A 23,565-nucleotide genomic window follows, 5' to 3' on the forward strand; every position below is an offset into this window, starting at 1 on the left:
TCTCCGTGATAAATTCTAGAGAAGCTATATATTTTTCACCTGTATCACGTGATTGCAGGTGACATGAAATCCAGTTTCAGCAATTGTAAAATGTCCCATTTTACTTGAAGAGAACCTGAAAACTACTTACTCATCTCTTAGATCTTACCTTCATCCAAAATATATATATATATATATATATTTACCTTGACTGACTTAGAAAATATCATGTTTAGATTATTCTATCTTTACTAATAAAATTAAGTTACTGCTGGGTGCGGTGGCTCATGCCTGTAATCCCAGCACTTTGGGAGGCCGAGGCAGGCAGATCACGAGGTCAGGAGATCGAGACCATCCTGGCTAACGCGGTGAAACCCTGTCTCTACTAAAAATATAAAAAATTAGCCGGGCGTGGTGGCGGGTGCCTGTAGTCCCAGCCACTTGGGAGGCTGAGGCAGGAGAATGGCCTGAACCCAGGAGGCGGAGCTTGCAGTGAGCAGAGATTGCACCACTGCACTCTAGCCTGGGAGAGAGAGCGAGATTCCGTCTCAAAAAAAAAAAAAAAAAAATTAAGCTACTAACTGACTTCAGACTAGTATTTCTTCAAGTCAGGCCTTTACCTATTTGTACCTTTACCCATCGAGTAGGGTTCCTGGCTTCTCAAAGCCTGTGAGGGGCCTTACTCATAGACAGACTCAGCTACAAGGGTAGTGATAACAGCATGTGAAATGCCATGTTTACATTGCCTAATTGACAACTGTTTCAGAAATTTAATTTTAATGCCACAGCTCAGTGAGCAGTGACAGGGTCTTGCTTTGTTACCCCAGTTGGAGTGTAGTGGCACACATAGCTCACAATAATCTTGAACTCCTGAGCTCAAGCTGTCCTATCACCTCAGCCTCCGAGTGGGACTGTAGCCATGTGCCACCATGCCTAATTTTTTAAACATTTTTTCATAGGGATGGGTTCTGGCCATGTTGTCCAGACTGGTTTGTTTGTTTTTTATATATTTTGTTTTCAATACTTTTTTATATAACTACATACTTTAGTTTGTAGTTATATGTGAAAAAAATCAATTGGCAGACATTGGGATTGTTTCTAGTGTTTGGCTGTTGAGAATAAAACTGTTCCCAACAATCTCATACATATCTTCTGTATTCATTTCTCTAGTGTATATACCCAGCAGAATTGTCGGGTGATAGAGCAGACACATGTTTAGCTTCAGTAGCTACCACCCAGCAGTTTTCCCTGTGGTTTTACCAAATTATTATACCACCAGTAATGCATGAGTGTTCCATTTGTTCCATATCCTCACTAATACTTGGTATTATAATTTAAAAATTGTTCTTAGCCTTTTTGGTGGTTATGTAATGCTGTCTCACTGTGACATTATATTGCTCTCATAACTAATGATGTGACTCTTCTTCATGCTTACTGGCAATTTAGACATACTCTTATACAGCCCAGTTCTGATTTTTATTAAATCAGATTTAAAATGAAATTAAAGATTTCATGAACTTTATAAATATTACATAAGATATAAAAAGTAAAATCAAAATAGTCCATATAGTTTAATAAGCTTAAGAAAGACAGTAATTTGTTATGCGTAATAAAAGTGAGAATACATAAGCATTCTATTTACTACTTTTACTTGCTATCTAGGCATTGCACTAATGATGTGGAATACGTTCTTAGTTAAAAGATTTTCTGCTGCTACATACTTAATGGATAAGGTAAGGTAGTTTCATGTATTGACTTCTTATTTATTTGGTTCTCTTAATTGACTAATATTAGAAAGATTGTTCACATTAGGCTTTGTTAGACTACTTTTTAATTTGATAATTAGATTTTACTCATACTCAGTTAAATGTAGTGCCCAGTACTGGCATTTTAATGACATGAAGAAAAGCTCTAAATCCTCATAAAGAGACTGATATATTATAAAAGCCTCTTAACTAAACAGGTTAGGACTGGTAGTTGATTCCAGCAAGTATTTGCATTCTATTTTAAATTAAAATGTACAAATTATACTTACCAATCTTTGATACAAGGCCAAGATATTTTCTCTGAATGGAGTTGATTGCATTCTCCTTTGGTTTTCTTGCATAAACCTCACCCATAATATATTGCCTATCATGGCTAGATCTTATTTTTTTAAAGTTGTTATGTAATCTGAGTCTAAAACCTTTAGATTTCTATAATTTTTGTAGTTGCTCCCTCTGTATCTAATCCAAAAGACCTAGGAGTTATTCTCCTCCATAAATCTTTGCCAAGCATTCAACATAGCATTCATGTAAGTAACTCCCCCTTTTTTCTCATTCATATTTCATCAGTTATTGAATTAAATTACATAATTACAGTGACATCTACAACCAGCATGAGTAGCTTTGGAAACAAGCATAACATGTAAGCATAGAACTCAACTGGTGGGAGCAGAAGCTGCTAGCATGCAGCCTAGTCTCCAGCTGAGTGGCCAGGGGCACTAGTTAGTATGTTTTAGAGGCCACTCAACAATGTAGATTAGGGTAGCGTCAGACGAGTGGATGCTAAGAGAATTACCACTGTAAAGATAACATATTCTTTTAAATGTATAGTCATAGTCATTCCTGCATCATGAATAGCACCACAGCCAAGACCCAACTTTAGGCCACTGCTCCCCTTGAAATTGCTCTCTTTGATGTTATTGATAACATTTTTCTAGTTAAATCTAACCCTTCTTTCCTCTGTGCTCATCTTCCTTGACTGCTTAGCTTCTTTCTTGGAACTTGCATCTTTTGGCCTTTATCATGTTCTCCTATTCAACTTCACCTCTTATCCCCTCGCCTTTCGATAGAATAACAATAAAATGTAATTTATGTGTGTGTTGCAATTTGTAGTTTCACAGCATTCTCACATCCACAATCATATTTGATCTTCACTACTTTGATTGGGGCGAAAATAGTCCTAAACCAGGAAGTAGGAAATTTGTGATTGGATAAGTCTTTATTATAATGTGTTATCTCTCATGTGCCAAGACTACACTAGGTTCTGTGGTTGAACCAATGGAAGTTACGGTCCTGGCCCTCAAAGAGCTCACAATTTGAACACCAGGTAAACAGATAATAGGGAGTGTTTGGAGCTCAGAAGAGGAGGAAATAAATAACAAAACAAGGGGAAGGCTTCTGACTTAAATTTTGGTGGATGCCTATATATGAACCAGTAAAAAAGTAGGTGAGAAGAAAGTGTATCCCAGCAGTCCTGGAGATATGAGGCAACTTGTTGGATTCAGAGAACTGTAAGTAGCTTAGTATGGCTGGAACATAGGCTATATTAGAAGAAAAGAAAAGCTAAGATGAAGAATTTCCTGTGCAGAGTGTGGATTTGGATTTTTCTAGTAGTATGTGTAAGCTTAGCACAGGGTCTGGCACATGTGGTAAGGGCTCAGTAAATTGTAGCTATTATTTTATATTGAAGACACTGGGGCAATTTTAAGCAGAGGAATTATATATTCAAATTTGTGTTTAAAAAGATGATTCTGGCAACGGACAAAATATCTTGGGACTGGGGTCAGCTGATCTTGGTTGTTCCGAGGCTGTTGCAGTAATCCCAGCAAGTGGTAGTGAGGTGACATTTTTCTCCACTGTCTCCTGTGAGTTTCCTCTCTTATCAAGTAGTATTTCTGAGGGCAGAACTTTTACCTCCTACTTATTACACTGTAGACATATACAGTAGAATCTTAATAAGTACTTATTGCATAAGGAAATTTTTCTGAGCTAGGAATATAACTCCCATCTGCTTTAGAGTGTTTTTCCTTTCTTTGTATTTCATACAATTGTGTCTTTATCAACAAGCTGAATTCTTAGTTGTTCTTGATTAGTGGCCCTGAATTAGGCTCTGGATGTTTTTTTTTTTTTAAGTTTTTCTTTGGTGGGAGTGGGATGGAGTCTCACTCTGTTGCCCAGGCTGGAGTGCAGTGGCACGATCTTGGCTCACTGCAACCTCTATCTCCTGGGTTCAAGTGATACCCCTGCCTCAGCCTCCCGAGTAGCTAGGACTACAGGTGCACGCCACCACGCCCAGCTAATTTTGTATTTTTAGTAGAGACGAGGCTTCACCGTGTTGGCCAGGCTGGTCTCGAACTCCTGACCTCAAGTGATCGGCCCACCTTGGCCTCCCAAGTGCTAGGATTACAGGCATGAGCTACCACACCAGGCCCAGGCTCTGGGTTTTTAGGCAACACAGTTATTTGACTGCAAAGTGAGGGCCAGATTTTTAGAGTTTTTACTTAATAGTTCAGAAATATGTAATTTATATTTGAAAAGGGTTATTCTTGAGCCCAGTGTGAGATTAAGTTTCACCACAAATTTAATTGCATCTACTATTGGTAGAGCCAACAGCTAATTAATGAGGCTGCCACATTTATTTATAGCTGCATTTATAGTTTTTAAATTTGGTTACTTTTTATTATTTGTGCCATAGTAATGTCTTTTTATTTAAATTATTAAATGTTACAACATTTTGTCTTTTTATTTTAGGTTGGAAAATCACCAAAGGATAGGTTATGTCGAAGGGTAAGTGAATCTCCCATAGCTAGAATTATAGTTGTTAATTCCACACTTCATGTAGTACTTTATTAACTGTAGGGGTGAACTTTGCCATTTACCATTGTGATGACGTATCAGGAGGAGATAAGAAAAATGAAAAGAGAATACTGCATTAAGGAAACTGGTCATGAACTATGGCCAATTTTAATTTACTTTTCCAGATTGTTAGATAGCATGTTAAACTAGGTTTTTATGAGATGTGTTCAGCTTTGGACTGTGAACAGGATAACATGCTACCATTGCTGCATATTTTTGCTCTAATTCCGATTAGACATTTATAATAGAAGCATCCAACATCAAATTGAAGCAGGTTCAAATGAAGTAGTTAATTTGATCTACCTATATATATAATATATATAATAACATAGGTATACAAATACAATATTAGTCTTAACTAATATTCTAATTTATGGATATGGGACTTGGATTTGACCCGAGAAATTAATAGTACTAGCTTCCATTGTTGAAGACTTTTTCTGGTGTGTTCTTGAGAATGGTTGTATGACTAGAGTTGTGTGTGTGTGTGTGTGTGTGTGTGTGCGTGTGTGTGTGCGTGCGTGCATGTACCCATAAACACTGAATTATTTGCTTTGGGGATGTGAGGAAATTATAGATTGTTGGTTTTAAAAAGATTATATGGCCGGGCGTGATGGCTCACGCCTGTAATCCTAGCACTTTGGAAAGGCAAGGCCGGTGGATCACCTGAGGTCAGGAGTTTGAGACCAGCCTGACCAACAAGGTGAAACCCCGTCTCTACTAAAAATAGAAAAACTAGCCGGGCATGGTGGTGGGCGCCTGTAATCCCAGCTACTCAGGAGGCTGAGGCAGGATAATCGCTTGAACCCGGGAGGTGGAGGTTACAGTGAGCCGAGATCACACCACTGTACTCCAGCCTGGGCAACAAGAGTGAAACTCCATCTCAATAAAAAAAAAAGAAAGATTATACACAAATGCAGTGGTCCCTTGGACAAGCCCTTTAAAGGAATCATTGAGAATCATCTGTTGCTCACAGCATGAATCTGGTATTTAGTTCTCAAGCTTGAGGATTCTAGTTTTGCTCAGAAAGCAGACCAGGCTGTTTTCTTGGAACTTTTCAGGTGAGATTCTCATGTGTGTATCTTCCATCTACCACGACTATTTGGCTACCAGATGCCTTAGCAAGCTGAACAGTGAGCTCAGTAGTGCCACCATTTATAGTAACTGATGAGGCTGTGTCTTTACAATACACAAAGAACGCTACTTTTTCAAAGTCAATATTTTACCACTTTGTAAAGCTTGACTTTAAAATTGGTTGACAGTAAATAATCTAAAAGAAGGAACTTAAATATGCTAATGCCTTGACTTTCAAATCCTTGCCTGTCTATTCAGTGTGGAAAGTCAGCTGAACAAGTGTATTGCATCCTGGTTCTTGTTTTGCTGATAGTAACTGTAGCAGTTTTCCTGCAGGGCCTAATTACGTTCCTTTTTAAAAACAGGATGTGGGAATGAGTGACACAGCAATGACATCTTTCCTCGGCTCCTGTTTGGATCTTCTTCAGATCTTAATGGAGGTAAAAAAGGTGTATTTTTCATTCTGAACTCCTCCTAAGATATTAAATATTCTGCAAACCGTTGCATTTAATAAATGACTATTTTAATGAGGTTGTTTTTCATTCATTCATTTCTAAATTTTGACTTAAGCCTAACAGGTAGTGATGTTTTCTTATTAAATTCTTATTGAAATTAGACTTTGTGTTTTTTTATTACAATTTGGGACAGTGTACAATATGAATTTGCACTTTGCTGCTAATAAACTCATTAGGATATTTGTAAGCTATTATTTTTCCATTACTGAACATAGTCCTCTATTCTCAAAACCCTTAGGCAGATGTTAGCAGGGATGAAATACAGGTGCCTGTGCTGGATACTGAGGATGCGTGGCTCTCCGTGGAAGGACCAATCTCCATAGTGGAACTGGCCCTTGAGCAGAAGCACATCCACTACCCACTGGTGGAGCACCACTCCATCCTGTGCTCCATCTTGTATGCAGTCATGAGGTTTTCTCTGAAGACCGTGAAGCCACTTTCACTTTTTGACAGTAAGGTAAGTACCTCACAGGATTTCAGAGCTATTTTGGAGTTGCAGGCTTAGCAGACACATGGATTTTCATATTTAATAGAAGCTGTCCAGTAGTTTTGTGACTTGTATAATTTGGTGTGAGGTTCCAACTTCCTCATTCCCTGCTTGATTCCGTTCTTTTTATTTACCTTCCATACTGCTCCCCTTGGAGTTTTGCCCTCTCAGCTGTCTGCTCTTCTCATTCTCCATATTATTCCTGGACAGACTCATTTTCTCCCTCTTGTATATCTCTAGGCCTGACCAATCCCTAGAGTTTGAGGCATGCATTTCTATTGAACTTCTCTCTTTGAGTGTCTTATAGGACTTCAGACACCTCATATCTAAAATATATCTGCAAACCAATACCCCCGTCCTGCCCCTAACCTAAATTTGCTGTTCCTTCTGAATTCCCTGACTTGGTTATTTTATTAAATATGTCATCATTTTTGCCCTGGCAAAAACTAGAAACTTTGACGTTATCTCACCAATTCCTTACTTCCAGCCAATTTTCTTCATTGTGAATTCATTCCTATAAATTCTGCCATGGATCATACCTGTCCATTTCTCTCCATGACTATACCCCTAATGCAGGCACGATCATCTTTCTCTTGGCTATTACAACAGCCCTTCCTTAATCACCCTGCCTCCAGTTTCTCTCTCTCCAGTCCCATGCTGCAAGAGCTGTCTTCCTAAGAGACAGGTTTAATTGTATTAGTTCTATACCTAAGATTTTTTTGGCTCCTCTGCAGGATCAAGTCCAAACTTGTGAGTAGAGTATGTTTTTACATATTCTATTGTAACCTTCACAGTTTAGCTGCAGTGGATAGTAAAATCCTTTCCTTCCCCATGCAGGTGTCAAAGTTTGAGAGACAGGACACAAACTCTTGGAGATAAAAATGTCAACTTTATTACTTAGCTTTCTACTGATAGAAGCTGGGTTAGAGAACACAGCTTAGGCTTGTGGGAAAGTGGGTTTATTATTTCGCCCTTAAATGAGAGACTCCCAGACAGGCACAGTGACTTCACACCTGTAATCCCAGCACTTTGGGAAGCCAAGGTGGGCAGATCACTTGAGGTCAGGAGTTCGAGACCAGCCTGGCCAACATGGTGAAATCATGTCACTAGTAAAAATACAAAAACCAGCCAGGCATGGTGGTGCGTGCCTGTAATCCCAGCTACTTGGGAGGCTGAGGCAGGATAATCGCTTGAACCTGGGAGGCAGAGGTTGCAGTGAGCCAAGATCACACCGCTGCACTTCAGCCTGGGCCACAGAGTGAGACTCTGTCTCAAAAAAAAAAAAGTATAGATTTTGAATGAGTTAGTATATCTTTGAGATTATAAAGGATAAGAGTACTTAAAGGTTAAAAAAAGAGAAAGAAATACCAAAATAAAGTGCCCAGCTCAGTATTCCCATCAGAAAAGGCCTTTGTGAAACCAGAACACATCCAGAATTGGACGAGCACAGTAATGTTTAGTTTCAACTCATGTCATGCCAAGATTACCTGGGTGACACTCATCTGCAGACAGCTAGTATGGTTGAGTGCCTAGTGAAACAATCCCGGTGCTACCATTTGCTAACTAGAATTATTTAGATTTTCTTACTCTCAGTTTTCTCATTCAGAAAGTAGCAGTGACTCTAGCGCCAACCTCATGGTTGTTGTGAGGGTTCCTTGTATTCAATATGAAGTACTTAGCAGTGTCTGGAATATAGTGAATAATAAGTGGTACTATTATAGATGCTATAGCTGGGACCGCCAGGTGGGAACTGTCGAGTAACAGATTGTGAGTGTATGCTACATCTTTAAAAACTTCTATCAGTGATGTCCAAAATGTCATGGGTTGCCCTGTAAGTCCGGTTTTTCTTATCACTAAAGGATGAGTAGCTTTTATCTACTTGGCAGTCACAATAGATGACCTAGAATCACAGATGATTAGGTATGGAAGGCACATTGGAAGATACCTAGGATGACCTGCTTGCAGAAGAAGAAACAGTAACCCAAGATTGTGGGTCATTTACCCAAGGCAACCTGGTTGGAAGTGGTGAGCCTCGGACTAGACCCAGGTCTTTCAGCTTAAAGGCCAATGCTCTTTGCTCTGTATTACATTTCCTTCTAAGGAACTTGTAAAATCCTGTTTCCTGATATTCTGTTTTTACTCTTTAGACACACATCTGTTCTTTTAAATAAGCTGTTTTTAAACAATTCAACAAGTGTTTTTAAAAGGATTCAGAGGCTGGGCACCGTGGCTCATGCCTGTAATTCCAGCACTTTGGGAGGCCGAGTCGGGTGGATCACCTGAGGTCAGGAGTTCGAGACCCGCCTGGCCAACATGGTGAAAACCCCGTCTCTACGAAAAATACAAAAAAATTAGCCTGGGTGTGGTAGTACACGCCTGTAGTCCCAGCTACTTGGGAGGCTGAGGTGGGAGAATCACTTGAACCAGGAAGGTGGAGGCTGCAGTGAGCTGAGATCATGCCACTGTACTCCAGCCTAGGCAACAGAGTGAGACTGTCTCAAAAAAAAAAAAAAAAAAAAGGATTCAGGGTACATATATGTATTACTTAGCTATTACTGCAGAGCAAATCATCCCAAAACTTGGCTGAAAATAACAAATATTTATTATCTCACAGTTGTTGTGGTTCAGTAATCTGTGTTCTCCTTATCTAGGTGCCTCTGGCTTAGTCTCTCATGAGGCTGTAGTTAAGGTGCTGCATCTGAAAGCTCAACGGGGATGGGGAAAGGGTGATTCACTTCCAAGCACAATTGTTGGCAAGATTCCGTTATGCCACATGTGCCTCTCCATACAGCAGCTCACAACACGGAACCTGGCTTCCTGCAGAACAAGTGAGAGTGAATATGAGTGCCTCGAGGCAGAAGCAGTCTTTTGGAACGTGGTCTTGGAAGTAACATGCTATCACCTCTACCTGCTTCTGTTGCTAGAAGCAAGTCACCAGCCTCCATGCAAGGAGAGGAGACTATAGGAAACACGAATACCAGGAGGAGGGGATCACTGGGGTTCATCTTAAAGGCTGTCTACTACATGCTAGATAATTGTTATAAAAATTAAAGGAAGAATTCTAAAATCTGTTTAAGGAGAATAAAAATCAACCATGAGTTATTATTAAGTTTTAAACAAATATTTCTCCCTCTCCTCCCTTAATAATCCACACTTATCAGTTTTCTTGCTTTCTCTCTAGGGAAAAAATGCATTTTTCAAAGACCTAACTTCAATTCAGTTATTACCTAGTGGGGAAATGGATCCAAATTTTATTTCTGTACGACAACAGGTAAATTACAGCTATTGGATTTTGTTTTTGTTTCTTGGAAAAAAAAAACAGGGAAAAATCTAGCTGGCTTTTGAAAAGAATGACCACTTTCTATCTCAAGGACAGAAAACCAAACAGCACATGTTCTCACTCATAGGTGGGAACTGAACAATGAGAACACTTGGACACAGGATGGGGAACATCACACACCGGGGCCTGTTGTAGGGTGGGGGGAAGGGGGAGGGATAGCATTAGGAGATATACCTAATGTAAATGATGACTTAATGGGTGCAGCACACCAACATGGCACATGTATACATATGTAACTAACCTACACGTTGCGCACATGTACCCTGGAACTTAAAGTATAATAATAAAAAATAATAATAATAATAGTATTAAAAAAACAATGGCCACTTTCAAAGTATTCTTGAGAGCTAGTTGTTTACCTTTAAATGATGTGTTCTTTTTTTGATAACTAAACAATTTAATGGAAAAGCCACTGTAAGTGACAGAAAAGCTAACAATACTTTGATTTAGGTATTTTAAAATGAAACAGTAACAATACATTGCTCTATCTCTTTCTCCATTTTCAAGTTCTTATTGAAAGTTGTCAGTGCAGCTGTCCAGGCCCAACATTCAGCCACAAAGGTCAAAGATCCCACAGAAGAGGCCACACCCACTCCTTTTGGGAAAGACCAAGATTGGCCAGCTCTAGCTGTGGATTTAGCCCATCACCTTCAAGTTAGTGAAGATGTTGTTAGAAGGCATTATGTGGGGGAACTATACAACTATGGAGTTGACCACTTAGGAGAAGAGGTAATCATGACCCTTTGAATGTTAACTGGGCTCAAGTTATAAAATTGATAGTTGGAATAAAGAATCAGTAAAGTCTCCAATGAAGCCTTTTGCTCTTCCTTTTGTTAGAACATCTAGATACAAAAATAGAACAATAGAATATTTTTTAAAACATAAAATTATAATCAAATAATTCCTACAGTGTGCCAGGCCTGCCCTACGCACAGGGCTATAGCAGTGAACAAAACAGACAAGGTTCCTTCCTCATGGACTTGATAGTCTGCTGGTAGGAGCAGAAAAGCATGCTAAATTTTGCATTGAATGGTAGGTGCTATGAAGAAAATAAAGAGGGCTGGGTGTCGTGGCTCACACCTGTAATCCAGCACTTTGGAAGGCTCAGGCGGCAGATCACTTGAGCCCAGAAGCTCGAGACCAATCTGGGCAATATAGCGAGACTCTGTCTCTAAAAAGGAAAAAAATACTTATTTTTAAATTAAAAAAAAAAGGAACAGGATCATATGAATAAACAGGAGCCACTACAGTAGAGTGGTCATTTGAACTGAGCCCCCAAGGAGAAGCAGCAGCCAGCTACTCAGAAACTGGGGGAACAGTGCTTGAGACAAGAATTACAAAGGCCCTGAGGTGGGGACTAGAATGACTAGGTCCAGGACTAGAAAGGCCAGTATGGCTGACCAAACATAGTAAGCAAGGAATAAAGAAGTATGGCATGAGGCAGGGAGGCTGGGCTGGGCCATGGCCCTATCCTAGGTCTCGGAGCCCATGGTTATTCTGAGTGTATTCAGAAGCCATTAGAGGGGCTGGGCATGGTGGCTCACGCCGGTAATCCTAGCACTTTGGGAGGCCAAGGTGGGTGGATCACTTGAGGTCAGGAGTTCAAGACCAGCCTGGGCAACATGGTGAAACCCTGTCTCTACTAAAAGTACAAAAAATTAGCTGAGTGCAGTGGCACGTGCCTGTAATCCCAGCTACTTGGGAGGCTGAAGCAGGAGAATCGCTTGAACCCAGGAGGTGGAGGCTGCAGTAAGCTGAGGTTGCACCACTGCACTCCAGCTTGAGTGGCAGAGTGAGACTCCATCTCAAAAAAAAAAAAAAAGGCATTAGAGGGTTTCAGATAGACATGACATGAAATTCCCTTTATTTGCCAAAAGTTTGAAAACAGCACACTGAGTAGCCATATTGAATTGAAAGATTAGGTGATGAGAGAAAAAAAATTAACCAAGGAGCAGAAATTTGGGTTTAAATGCTAAGTTTGATTTGGATTTATCTTTGGTTGTATACAATCAAAAGATAAATGGCCACAGTTCAAAAATCAACTAGAATCTCTTCACTGGCAACCCCTTTCCTATAGAATAAACAAATCTGCTCGCTCTGACTATATTATTTCTCCATGTTCCTATCTTCAGGCCATTCTACAGGTTCATGACAAAGAGGTCCTTGCCTCTCAGCTGCTGGTGCTGACAGGGCAAAGGCTGGCTCATGCGCTTCTCCACACCCAGACAAAAGAAGGAATGGAGCTGCTTGCCAGACTTCCACCCACACTGTGTACTTGGCTGAAAGCAATGGTCAGTACAATAGAACGAGATCAGGCAAAAGGTCATTGGATGTTTTCTTGAGTGCCTAGTTAATAACAGTATGAAGAAAATTTGACAAGTTTAATTCACCTAGTTACAAAGAAAAGCATTTTTATGTAATAACTCTTAAGTCAGTAACAATTATTGTTTAGTTGTCTATAACAGGTTATTTTTGTGTCCCATTTGCAGGACCCCCAGGACCTTCAAAACACTGAAGTGCCAATTGCAACAACAGCTAAACTAGTAAATAAAGTAATTGAGCTTTTACCAGAAAAACATGGGCAGTATGGTCTAGCCTTACACCTCATTGAAGCTGTGGAAGCCATATCTCTTCCTTCTTTATGACACTTACCTACTGGAAATAGTCTAAAATTATGATTATAACATGAACTAGTGCATGGTTATTTTACATAGTAAGACCTGGAATTTTATGGGAAAAGTATGTCTTTTTTTTTCCTTTTGTAAAATAAATAAAAGTATATATAACTTTTAAAAAGTGCAACCCTGGCTAAATTCCACTCCTTTGGTTAATACTGAAGATAAAATATAAACAAATGTCAACTCTGTTATAATTAATACAAATGTTTTACTGTTTATTTCTAATTCAAACACTTAAGTAGCTTTATTGTTAAACTTTGCTATTTAAAATTGGTTATAATTTAGATTATGTTCTTATAAGATTCTATATTTCCTATCTACAATGTTGTTGTAATTCAATTTAAATGTGTTCATGTACAGTCCCCATCAGTATAGAAACACCCCACTCTCCTTTAGTAAATGTTGAGAAAATGCCTTTGTTGTCATGCTCCAAATCCCACACTGGGCTGCCACCTGGGAGTTCTGGATACTGAAAGGTTTCTTTCCCAGAGGTTCTGCTGTTGCCATCAGAGGAGGATGACCGTGCTTCAGGAGGAAGAATGGGTTCAAGATCGTCATATTCGTCAGAAGGGGACACTAAATAGAACCCTTAACCAGTTGTACTTGCCAAAATGGAGAATCAGAGGTGTGTAAAATGCAGCAAATTAATTATAATGTAAGTTAAGATTTGCTTTTTGCCAAGTTGCAAAGTTGTATCCACATCAGGTCACTGTAAAAATGTATTATCTTGTAAAACTTATGTAAAAAAAAAAAAAAGGCAAAGATACTACAAATTTTAAGTCCAACTTTATTTTTCCTACAAGTATTTAGAAATGCTTCTGGGATTTGCTAATGTTACCTGTCCTTGGGAACAGTATTGAAAAAACTGCTTAGTGATATTACAGCTTTAGCAAACCTACCTCACAGCTGGGATGAGAGGATAAAATACAACTAATTTTGTACCCTATAGTGCCTAGAGCAGTCCAAGTGCTAAATAAATATTTACTGATTAAAACCAAACTATAGCTACTCGGGAGGCTGCAGGAGGATCGCTTGAGCCCAGAAATTTGAGGCCATTCTGGGCAATATAGCAAGACCCTGTCTCGAAAAAAAAAAAGAAAAAAACCAAACTAACCAAAACTCTGTAAAAGAGTGCTTTGAGCTCTACAAATACCAAGTATTTATTATGGTATATTTTTAGAATGTAGCCATACTGTGTAATTATGGGTATCTGTCATGGATCACAATTATTTATTCATAGTAAGTCATTGTGATACAGAAGTTTGTTTCTTCACTTCCCCTTAAGAAGCCAACTATAGTAATCATGCAAAGTTGAGGAGTATGTCCTTCAGGGATATAAAGAAAAACAAATCTGTTTTTTGAGCTAAAAGAGCACATCCAAACAAGAATTTAACTGGCTAAAATTTAGTAATTACTGTTAGTAACTATCAAACTTAAAATCTTACAAGATAAATGGTTAAGATGTCTTATTTGGGATGGGGGCCTGTGAGTCTGATTGAGACATACATTTTATAGAGTAGCAGCACTGGAAAGGGCTAGTCCAACCTCCCAGCCTCTGCTTGGGTCTCCACTGCCCCAGCCACACACATCCTAGAATTCTTGTAAACATATCTGGCTCTGTAGTAACAGTCACTTGTTATATGTGTTCTAAGAGATTAGTTCTTCCTGTGATTTTTCCAAGTACGCTGAACGTAGTAGTATGAATTTAAGGAGGCTAGTCAAAGAAACTTGGAATTATAGGTATTTTTAAAGAATAAATCCTTAATCCCATCATCACTTGGTGGGGAGGGGGCACTTATTAAGCATTTTAGATAATAAAACTGGTTAAGCTTAATCTGGTAGAACAGACAATCAAATCTGGGGATTGCTGAGAACAATAATAAACTGAAGTATGGCTCACAGAATCCTAACACAAATCATTAAGTCTCTAGTTAGATTTGTTATCCTAAAATTTTTCATAAAATTTTAAAATTGAATTCTGACTTGTAAGAAAAGCGTTAAATATTTTACTACTTATCAAGGGCTTTTAAAATAAATAAATCTGATAGGAAGAAAGGCAAATAAATACCTACGTAGACATTCTATAATAACAAAGAGCCATAGATGATAAAGGAATTAGATTTTAATGTAGAATGGGTGGTTTTGTAAAAAAGCACTTATTGTAGTTATTGATGAGAAGCCAGTAACCAGTAGTGTTTTCCTAGATATACGCCCACCCTCACACAACTTTATTCATTAACATTAAATATGCATTTTTATCTTATTAAATTATATTGTATAATGCTAAAGGAAAACAAAGTGTTCAAATAATCATAACTTCTACATTACAGGTTCCGTTTAGATGTAGAACTAGAGGGGCCAGGGTAAATGTAGATAGAGATACATAGCACCATGCTTCTTAATGCTTCATACTTTTGCAAACAGAAAAAAAAGTTTTACTTTTATTATAAAACTTCATCTATGGTCAAAGTAAACACTGTTACATTTAAATTGCTTTTTAAAAACAATTGCGATCTAAAGTCAAAAATCTGAAATTTAATAATATGAGACTTACACTGAATATAATGTTCATTTAGAAATTGCTGTGGTCCATTTCATTTATAAGGGACAAATATTTTTACAGTGCACTACAGCAACAGTGAAAGCCCTCTCTCGCCCTGATAGGAATGGGTTTGCTGGGTGTCTAGAAGTTAGATTCCTGCTGAATAGAATTAGCCATCCTTAAAAGATTTTAATCCAATATTGAACTGTTTATAAAATGCTTTCTCTATTGTAATGTACTGTAAGTAGTGAAATTCTGTATATACTGCTATTTTCTGTCTGTTCATTGTTGTGAACTTATGTATATTAGTGAAATAAATTTTCAGCTTTCATGTTGTTTCCTAAACATTCATAAGTATAACTAACTATTAAGAGATTTCTTCCTCTCTTGATTGATTAACAAATTTGGTGATTATTTATTTTCTTTCTAATCCAACCCAAAAAACTAGCTATTCTGAAAAGGTTGATGTTTACTAATGGGAAGAATGAAATGGCCCTTCACCTCTTAAGGGAAACAGGCCTCCGCCATTCCCTTTCAAAACTATACTTCTTTTACTTGATACTCACAGCTTCTGCACCAACATCAGTCAGTATTTTTCCAGAATGCCTTTATTTTCAGTATCATAGAATTTAAATACGGAGTCAAAAGATTTATAAAATATAAAACATTTTCTGCTCGGCCATATTTGAAGACAAGCTGAATACATATCTATGTTCTCAATAAGTCCATTATGGATATATATAGAAAGAGATGATATACATATATCCATCCACAGATACACACACACACACACATATCTATTTCTGCATGTATATATACATAATTCTTTCTATAGTTACAGGAAATACTTCTTTTATAATTCTGATTTTGACTCCCATCCTCCACCATTTACTCATCCACTCATTACCTAAATCTTGGCTTTCTTTCCAATATTGTAAATAATCCATCTAAACTTCTAGCCAGTACTGTCAGGAGGGTTCTTGTTCGAGTGAGCTGTTAATACTATTTTCCCCTAACAACTTCTGCACATCGAGGACAGAGTGTATCTGAAGACTCCGCTGTATACTTCCAACAACGAGGGCATTTTTCTTTCGTAGTCGGCATGACAATTACTTTATAGGAAGACTCTTCACGAATATCACCACCTATAAAAAAATACATGAGGAGTATTTCTGATAGGCATTCAACTTGCAACACTGTTTCTTAATTGGTTTAGCAGAGGCTTCTTTTTCAGTCTTTTGTCCTGCCTTGGTAAAGCTAGTCAGATACTTCCACATTTGCCCCATCACATATATAGCCAAGATAATGGGATCATACAACTCAATAACTGAAGAGAGCTGAGGAATTAGAGATCCCATGACTCTGAGATTAACTGACGTCTCCCAAGTCACCGAATTCTACATCTACTCAGGCAGAGCAGACTTTCTAGCTGTTAAATCTGGGCATAGTTCTGATGAATGACACTGCCTCTCCAGCTACATACTTGACTAAGAATTTTTAAAAGCCAAATTATAGTGACAACTACAGTGTCCTCACTCAATATATCTCGTGGGACAAAAAGAACCAAAAATATCTCCACAATTAATACTCTTAGACCTCAGATTGATAAAAATATAAAAGTAAATTATTTTCTAGTCATTGTACAAAGAGTACATGAACATTACATGGCCGGGCACGGTGGCTCACGCCTGTAATCCCAGCATTTTGGGAAGCCAAGGCGGGTGGATCACCGGAGGTTAGGAGTTCGAGACCAGCCTGGCCAACATAGTGAAGCCCCGTCTCTACTAAAAATACAAAAATTGGCCGGGTGTGGTGGCAGGCGCCTGTAATCCCAGTTACTTGGGAGGCTGAGGCAGGAGAATTGCTTGAATCCGGGAGGCGGAGGTTGCAGTAAGCCAAGATTGCACCATTGCACTCCAGCCTGGGTGACAAGAGCGAAATTCCATCTCAAAAAAAAAAAAAAAAAAAAAAAAGAAAGAAAAAATTATAAAAGTAAATTAAGCCAGAACTTTTACTACATGGTCTATGCTGCCAAGCCCAAATTTGAACTGATGCCTATAAGTTAGCTTCCCATCTCCTGGTACCCAAAAGCTATGAAAAACACAAGCAGCATAATCTTTGCCAAGATACCTTCTTATCTTTCTTTTTTTTTGAGACAGAGTCTCGCTCTGTCGCCCAGGCTGGAGTGCAGTGGTGTGATCTTGGCTCACTGCAAGCTCCGCCTCCCGGGCTCACACCATCCCCCCTCCTCAGCCTCCCCAGCAGCTGGGACTACAGGTGCACACGGCCACGCCTGGCTTATTTTTTGTATTTTTAGTAGAGACGGGGTTTCACCGTGTTAGCCAGGATGGTCTCAATCTCCTGACCTCATGATCCACCCGCCTCGGCCTCCCAAAGTGCTGGGATTACAGGCGTGAGCCACTGCGCCTGGCCTATTTTTCTTTATTAATGCAACTCTACCTCTACCAATGAAGATGAACCAGGTTGACTTTTAAAATCTTCTATAAAACAAATGTCGACAAAATGCTTGCTTATGAGATACCATCATTAGAATGAGCTCAATAAAACTTCCTCCTTAACCCCTCACAAGAATGGCTAAATATTTTAATCTGGGGTATACATAATAGGAAATTTTAGAATTAACACTGGGGAACAGTGGGCAGGACTGGGCCAGTACTGGGGTACTAAGTATCAAAGCAGGGGGACGCAAAAGGGAAATGGAAGCAAGTCAGACTAACATACACTTCATATACGGTGACCATTATTTATTCAAAGGACAGAAAGAAAATCTCTCTCCCTCTTCTGTCCCTAGCCCTCAGTTCCCAAGATCATCAGGTAAGATAGTTTTAAGAGTGGGCTTAGAAACTTGGCAATTGTTTATATTATTTCCATAGAAAGATGTATTCCAAGTACATATCTACCTTTAGAATAAACCTAGTCCACTGGAAAGTTGGAGATGACCTATAATTACTCAATTCTCCAGATGTTACTTGTTACTTTCACCTCCTTCTTACCTTCTAAGTTGATGAGGAATTTCCCTTTAAGCTCAATTACATCTGCAGTCATCTCTCGTGGTTCCTGCGCCAGTAGAGTTGACTCAGAAGCCATCATTAATTCATTCAACTGAGAGGTGCTGGAAGTCTCTTCAGACTGCAGCATCTGGAAGGAAGCATGTGAAAGTTACCGTTTATGTTAAATTTGTACCATAAACTGAGGTTATAAAAAGAAACACTATAAAATCTCACATTTAGAGAGGAACCTTCTGGTATACCATTGCATCCTGAGCAAACACCATTAAATGCATCAATCCTAATTAGCATAAAAGGTTTTAACTAAATATTTCCATCAATAGTATTTATTGAGAATACCAGGCACTTCATTTTGCCAGACCCTAAGATGTCTCTTATTTCTAATTGTCTCATACATACACACAAAAAAAACCTATATGGTGTTTATTATCCTCACTTTACAAATGAAGAAACAAGCAAAGAGAAGTTAACTTGCCCAAGATTCTCAACCCATAAGTGGTGGAACTGCAGGTCAAGCCCAGGTCTGTCAGCCTCAAAGCCTTTTTTTTTTTCATGTATCATTGGGTGAGGGGCTAAAATACTATTTCAACAGGTACCTGCTTTTAGTAATGTATACTGATAGTAGCAATCTGAACAATACGCAGAACGCTTATGAAGTAGACTGAATTTGTCTGATGAACACATTTTTCTCTGTAATTTTGATCTTCAAAGTGAGTTTGTAAGCTAACCAACACAGACATTCCTTTAAAAACTAAAGCCCATGAGAAACAGGAGCCTCAAAGAGATTAATTTGGTTTTAACAAGTTTATGCAATTAGTAATGGATAGAACCAGGACTCCATCTGACAGCTACTTGGTAAGATTCCTAAGGAAAATACATTCATGTTTTTGAAAATCCCAAAGTATCTTTGCCAATAAAATTGATCCAAACAAGCTGTTCTTCTTTTCAGTTCATTACTTAGAAAGCCTGAAGTCAAAGGAAACATAGTATGTAGGAAAAAAGGCCAGGACTAGGCTGTGTTACCCTGGCTAGGTCACAGCTTCAGCAGTCCTAACTTCCTTACTTGTAAAATGAACAGCTTCCCAAGTTTTAAATTTTAAAATGGGAACATCTCATCTATTATACCTACTAGCTATTTCAAGCTCAAATCTTAATCATGCTAATTACATCGTTAAAAATTTAAATTGAGCTTATCATACAAAATAAGATGGATATTTTTTAGAAAACTGACACTAATAAAACTTTTAAAATATAGCTCTTTCCACCGTCTTTCTGCACCGCCACAATGGTGCTCATGAATGTCCTGGCTGATGCTCTCAAGAGCATCAACAATGCCGAAAAGAGAGGCAAAAGCCAGGTGCTTATTAGGCCATGCTCCAAAGTCATCGTCCGGTTTCTCACTGTGGTGATGAGGCATGGTTACATTGGCGAATTTGAAATCATTGATGATCACAGAGCTGGGAAAATTGTTGTGAACCTCACAGGCAGGCTAAACAAGTGTGGAGAGATCAGCCCCAGATTTGATGTGCAACTCAAAGATCTAGAAAAATGGCAAAATAATCTGCTTCCATCCCACCAGTTTGGTTTCATTGTACTGACAACCTCAGCTAGCATCATGGACCATGAAGAAGCAAGATGAAAACACACAGGAGGGAAAATCCTGGGATTCTTTTTCTAGGGATGTAATACATATATTTACAAATAAAATGCCTCATGGAAAAAAAATTATATTCATTGCCAATTCTATTCTTAAGCATTTAGACTGGAGAAAAATCACATCATCATGTTAAGCTATAAGCCAATCTGGCCAATCAACCCCTAAAACTCCCAAGAATAAAATTCTGATGGCCCTTCTGGAAATAAAAATAGGATAAATGCTTTGAAATACATGTGGTAACTTGCTGGAGAAAATGAATTTTCTCCAGATTTCACAAAATAAAAATGGAAACTCTTTTTGGGTTTATTTTGAAGCTGGTACAGATGGATGAAATTCTCAGGAAACCTGACCCTTAATACAAAACTCCCAATTTTCATACATTCAAAGACGATCACAATCAATTTATATGTCACCTGTCTTCTAAATAGTCCTGAGGCTTTTCATTTGAAACAGAACTTTATTTATTCCTTCCCTGTCCCTACACAGTAACATGTATGTGTTACATGCACAGAACATGTTTTACAAGACATGGAAAAGAATATGGTGAAGTAGGAAACAAAGAATCAGTGACAATATCAGGATTAGAAGACGTAAACCCTAATTTCTAAATTAATTTTTTTTTTAATTTAGACACATTTTTTTAAATGTGCATTGACTTTGCTTAATTTATTAAAAGATATTTAAAAGTGAAAAAGTACGTGAAAAGGAACATAATAGAATAATTGCATAGTAAAGTTACACATAACCCAATGTTATTTGATTAATTTAGACACATTTTAAAAGCAAATTTCAGGCAAAGCTCTAGGATACTAACACCATTTCAAAAGGTACGTATTGCTGCATACCTCTATTATCTCAAAAAGCAGTCCAGGTTCTATCACAATGACAACCTTGTACTCAGCTGCATTTTTGCCAGGGATGCTTCCGAGAAATGAATCTCGCATTGCACACGCACTCTCCACAGCTTCTTCCAACCCGGGCTTCTTCCAGATAGAACTAGTACTAATCCACCCAGTACGGAAAACACTCTTGGGCTCTTCAGAAGAACAAAAACAGTAAACTGCTTTACAAACATCCTAAAATGTATATGAAGCGATAACCATTAAATACTTACCATTAATGGGAAATAAGAATTGTCATTTATGGTAATCAAGTGATGAAATATTATGGATCCATCCTAATTATTTACAAAACATTTATATCAGCATTGGAAAATATTTGTTACATTTAAACAAAAGAGAAAATATATAATAAGATCTCAAAGAAAAAAAAGGATGCTTAGAAAAAAATAGAAATATCCCAATATTAACAGCTATCAGTAGTAAGATTATAAGTGACTTCCCCCTCTTTCTACACTTCTATAGTTTCTAATTTTTATAAACTTAATACAATCAGAAGAAAACAACTATCATAAAACTCACCAAAAGCACTATATTTTGTTTCAATATAACCTAAAATATATTTCAGAACTTTTTTTTGAGAAAGAGTCTTGCTCTGTCGCCCAGGCTGAAGTACAGTGGCATGGTCTTGGCTCACTGCAACTTCCACCTCCCGAGTTCAAGCAATTCTCCTGCCTCAGCCTCCCAAGTAGCTGGGACTACAGGCGCCCACCACCACCATGCCTTGCGCATGTAGTAGAGATGGGGTTTCGCCATGGTGGCCTGGCTAGTTTTGAACTCCTGACCTCAAGTGATCTGCCCACCTCAGCCTCCCAAAGTGCTGAGATTACAGGTGTGAGCCACCATGCCAGCCATTTCAGAACAGTTATAAAGGTATTTCAGAAAAAAGGTGATTTCTTGACACTGTCAAGCTGCTAATACATTTCAGAAAGCACAGAATTCTGAAATTTACCCTACTCGTCTACAAACAGGTGTAGAAACAAATACATGACCAAGACACACTGTGTCACACAGCAGTCACTGTAAATGGGTAAGTGCCCCTTTTATGAAGCAGATAAAAGTAGAAGTTGCACTTTATCAGGGGTATTTCTCATTAAGAGAATAAACGAAGTATTCCTTACCTTTAATATAAGGTATGTGCTGGAACACCTCTTCAGCGAGGTGAGGAAGAATGGGAGCAAAAGAACGAACTATTACATCCAAAATTTCAACTAATGCAGTCTGACAAGAGCGTCGTTTGGGGTCATTTTCCTTTTCACAATAGAGCCTGAACAAGAACAACTTATTCAGCAGTTGACAATACTTTATACATTATAGTCACCAAGATGGGACCTGCCTCAGGTTGAGTTTATTCCTAGTGGCTAATCCTATGGCTCTAATCATCGTCTACTTAAAGAATACAATACACTCTCCTACAATTTTACTCTGTCCAGGTGTACCCACCTCCTTGAAAGCACTCATGGCTACGCTATCTCATTCTGTTTCTCAGGTGGATGACAACTAGGGTCTAGACTCCTGTATTAAAGGACTATGAATAAGTTAGTTGATGGTATTTAACATGTGGCTCCCACGCACTACAATGCTACTAGTGTTTTAAGGGAAGGAGCAGGAGTTATAATCCCTATGTGCAAGGTCCTTGGGGTGCTGACAGGCTGAGGCTAACGCCTCAAACTGGACTCATTACCATAAAGATGGGACCGTCACCTGCGCACTGGAGCAACAGATGAAGACTTGGCATCAAGTCCTCTTCTACAAGGACTCTGCTAATATTATACAATGTTACCATATAATTGCACATATATATCTCTCTCTTCCCCTCAGGATTTGAGAACTCCTGAGAACAAGCATTACATTCATCATCTGATATTAGCAGTGATGATTTTTTGAACACTTTATCAAGCACAGCGTTAAGCACATTATTGCTTTTCCTTCTCAGTCACGAGGTAAGTATTACTATAGCCATTTTACAGATGAAGAAACAGATTACAGAATAAGTTGCCCCAAATCAGAAAGCTAGTAAGCGGGAGGGCTAACCTTTATACTCAGACTTGACTCTGGAACCCAATCTTTTTTTTTTTTTTTTGAGATGGAGTCTTGCTCTGTCGCCCAGGCTACAGTGCAGTGGCGTGATCTGGGCTCACTGCAAGCTCCGCTTCCCGGGTTCACATCATTCTCTTGCCTCAGCCTCCCGAGTAGCTGGGACTGCAGGCACCTGCCACCATGCCCGGCTAATTTTTAGTATTTTTAGTAGAGACGGGGTTTCACTGTGTTAGCCAGGATGGTCTCGATCTCCTGACCTTGTGATCCTCCAGCCTCAGCCTCCCAAAGTGCTGGGATTACAGGCATGAGCCACCGCGCCCGGCCCAGAACCCAATCTTAATAACTGCACAACACTGCCCATCTTGCTCATCACTGTATCCCTGACGATTGCCAAACACAAGTAGGCACTCAAAAAATATTTGCTGAGGTTTTGTTGTTGTTTTTTGAGACGAGATCTTGCTCTGTCGCCCAGGCTAGAGTGCAGTGGCACAATCTCCACTCATTGCAACCTCCGCCTCCCAGGTTCAAGCGATTCTTGTGCCTCAGTCTCCTGAGTGACTCGGATTACAGGCATGTGCCACCATGCCCGGCTAATTTTTGTATTTTGTATTTTGCCAGACTGGTCTCGAACTCCCGGCCTCATGTCATCCACCCACCTCGGCCTCCCAAAGTGCTGGGATTATAGGCGTGAGTCACCACGCCTGGC

General features: G+C 38.8%; 2 protein-coding genes and 1 pseudogene across 4 annotated transcripts in view; 2 read left to right on the forward strand and 1 right to left on the reverse strand.

The window, feature by feature from the left end:
* Nucleotides 1-15,056, forward strand: part of RAB3GAP2 (RAB3 GTPase activating non-catalytic protein subunit 2) — a 120,843-nt gene extending 105,787 nt beyond the window's left edge. Inside the window, exons 28-35 of one of the 2 annotated variants that reach the window (XM_030812856.1) lie at nt 1,642-1,712; nt 4,494-4,529; nt 6,038-6,112; nt 6,426-6,644; nt 9,856-9,945; nt 10,522-10,743; nt 12,147-12,305; nt 12,504-15,056. In XM_030812856.1, the coding sequence (XP_030668716.1) occupies nt 1,642-1,712; nt 4,494-4,529; nt 6,038-6,112; nt 6,426-6,644; nt 9,856-9,945; nt 10,522-10,743; nt 12,147-12,305; nt 12,504-12,659 (1,028 nt within the window). In that variant the 3' untranslated portion in view covers nt 12,660-15,056. The remainder of the gene's footprint in view (nt 1-1,641; nt 1,713-4,493; nt 4,530-6,037; nt 6,113-6,425; nt 6,645-9,855; nt 9,946-10,521; nt 10,744-12,146; nt 12,306-12,503) is intronic. The other variant, XM_030812854.1, reaches the window with a different exon arrangement.
* A 768-nt stretch (nt 15,057-15,824) lies between these two features.
* The window catches only part of IARS2 (isoleucyl-tRNA synthetase 2, mitochondrial), a 54,731-nt gene continuing 46,990 nt past the window's right edge, over nt 15,825-23,565 (reverse strand). The window contains exons 20-23 of the mRNA XM_003265081.4: nt 21,941-22,086; nt 20,766-20,956; nt 18,249-18,393; nt 15,825-16,379 (exon numbers count right to left, since the gene is read on the reverse strand). Coding sequence (XP_003265129.1) covers nt 16,237-16,379; nt 18,249-18,393; nt 20,766-20,956; nt 21,941-22,086 — 625 coding nt within the window. The 3' untranslated portion in view covers nt 15,825-16,236. The remainder of the gene's footprint in view (nt 16,380-18,248; nt 18,394-20,765; nt 20,957-21,940; nt 22,087-23,565) is intronic.
* Nucleotides 19,549-19,988, forward strand: LOC100593100 (annotated as a pseudogene). Its single transcript, XR_001115682.2, has one exon. The product of XR_001115682.2 is annotated as a 40S ribosomal protein S15a pseudogene (transcript).

The sequence above is a fragment of the Nomascus leucogenys genome, chromosome 5 (assembly GCF_006542625.1).
Source record: "Nomascus leucogenys isolate Asia chromosome 5, Asia_NLE_v1, whole genome shotgun sequence".
Classification (NCBI taxonomy): domain Eukaryota; kingdom Metazoa; phylum Chordata; class Mammalia; order Primates; family Hylobatidae; genus Nomascus; species Nomascus leucogenys.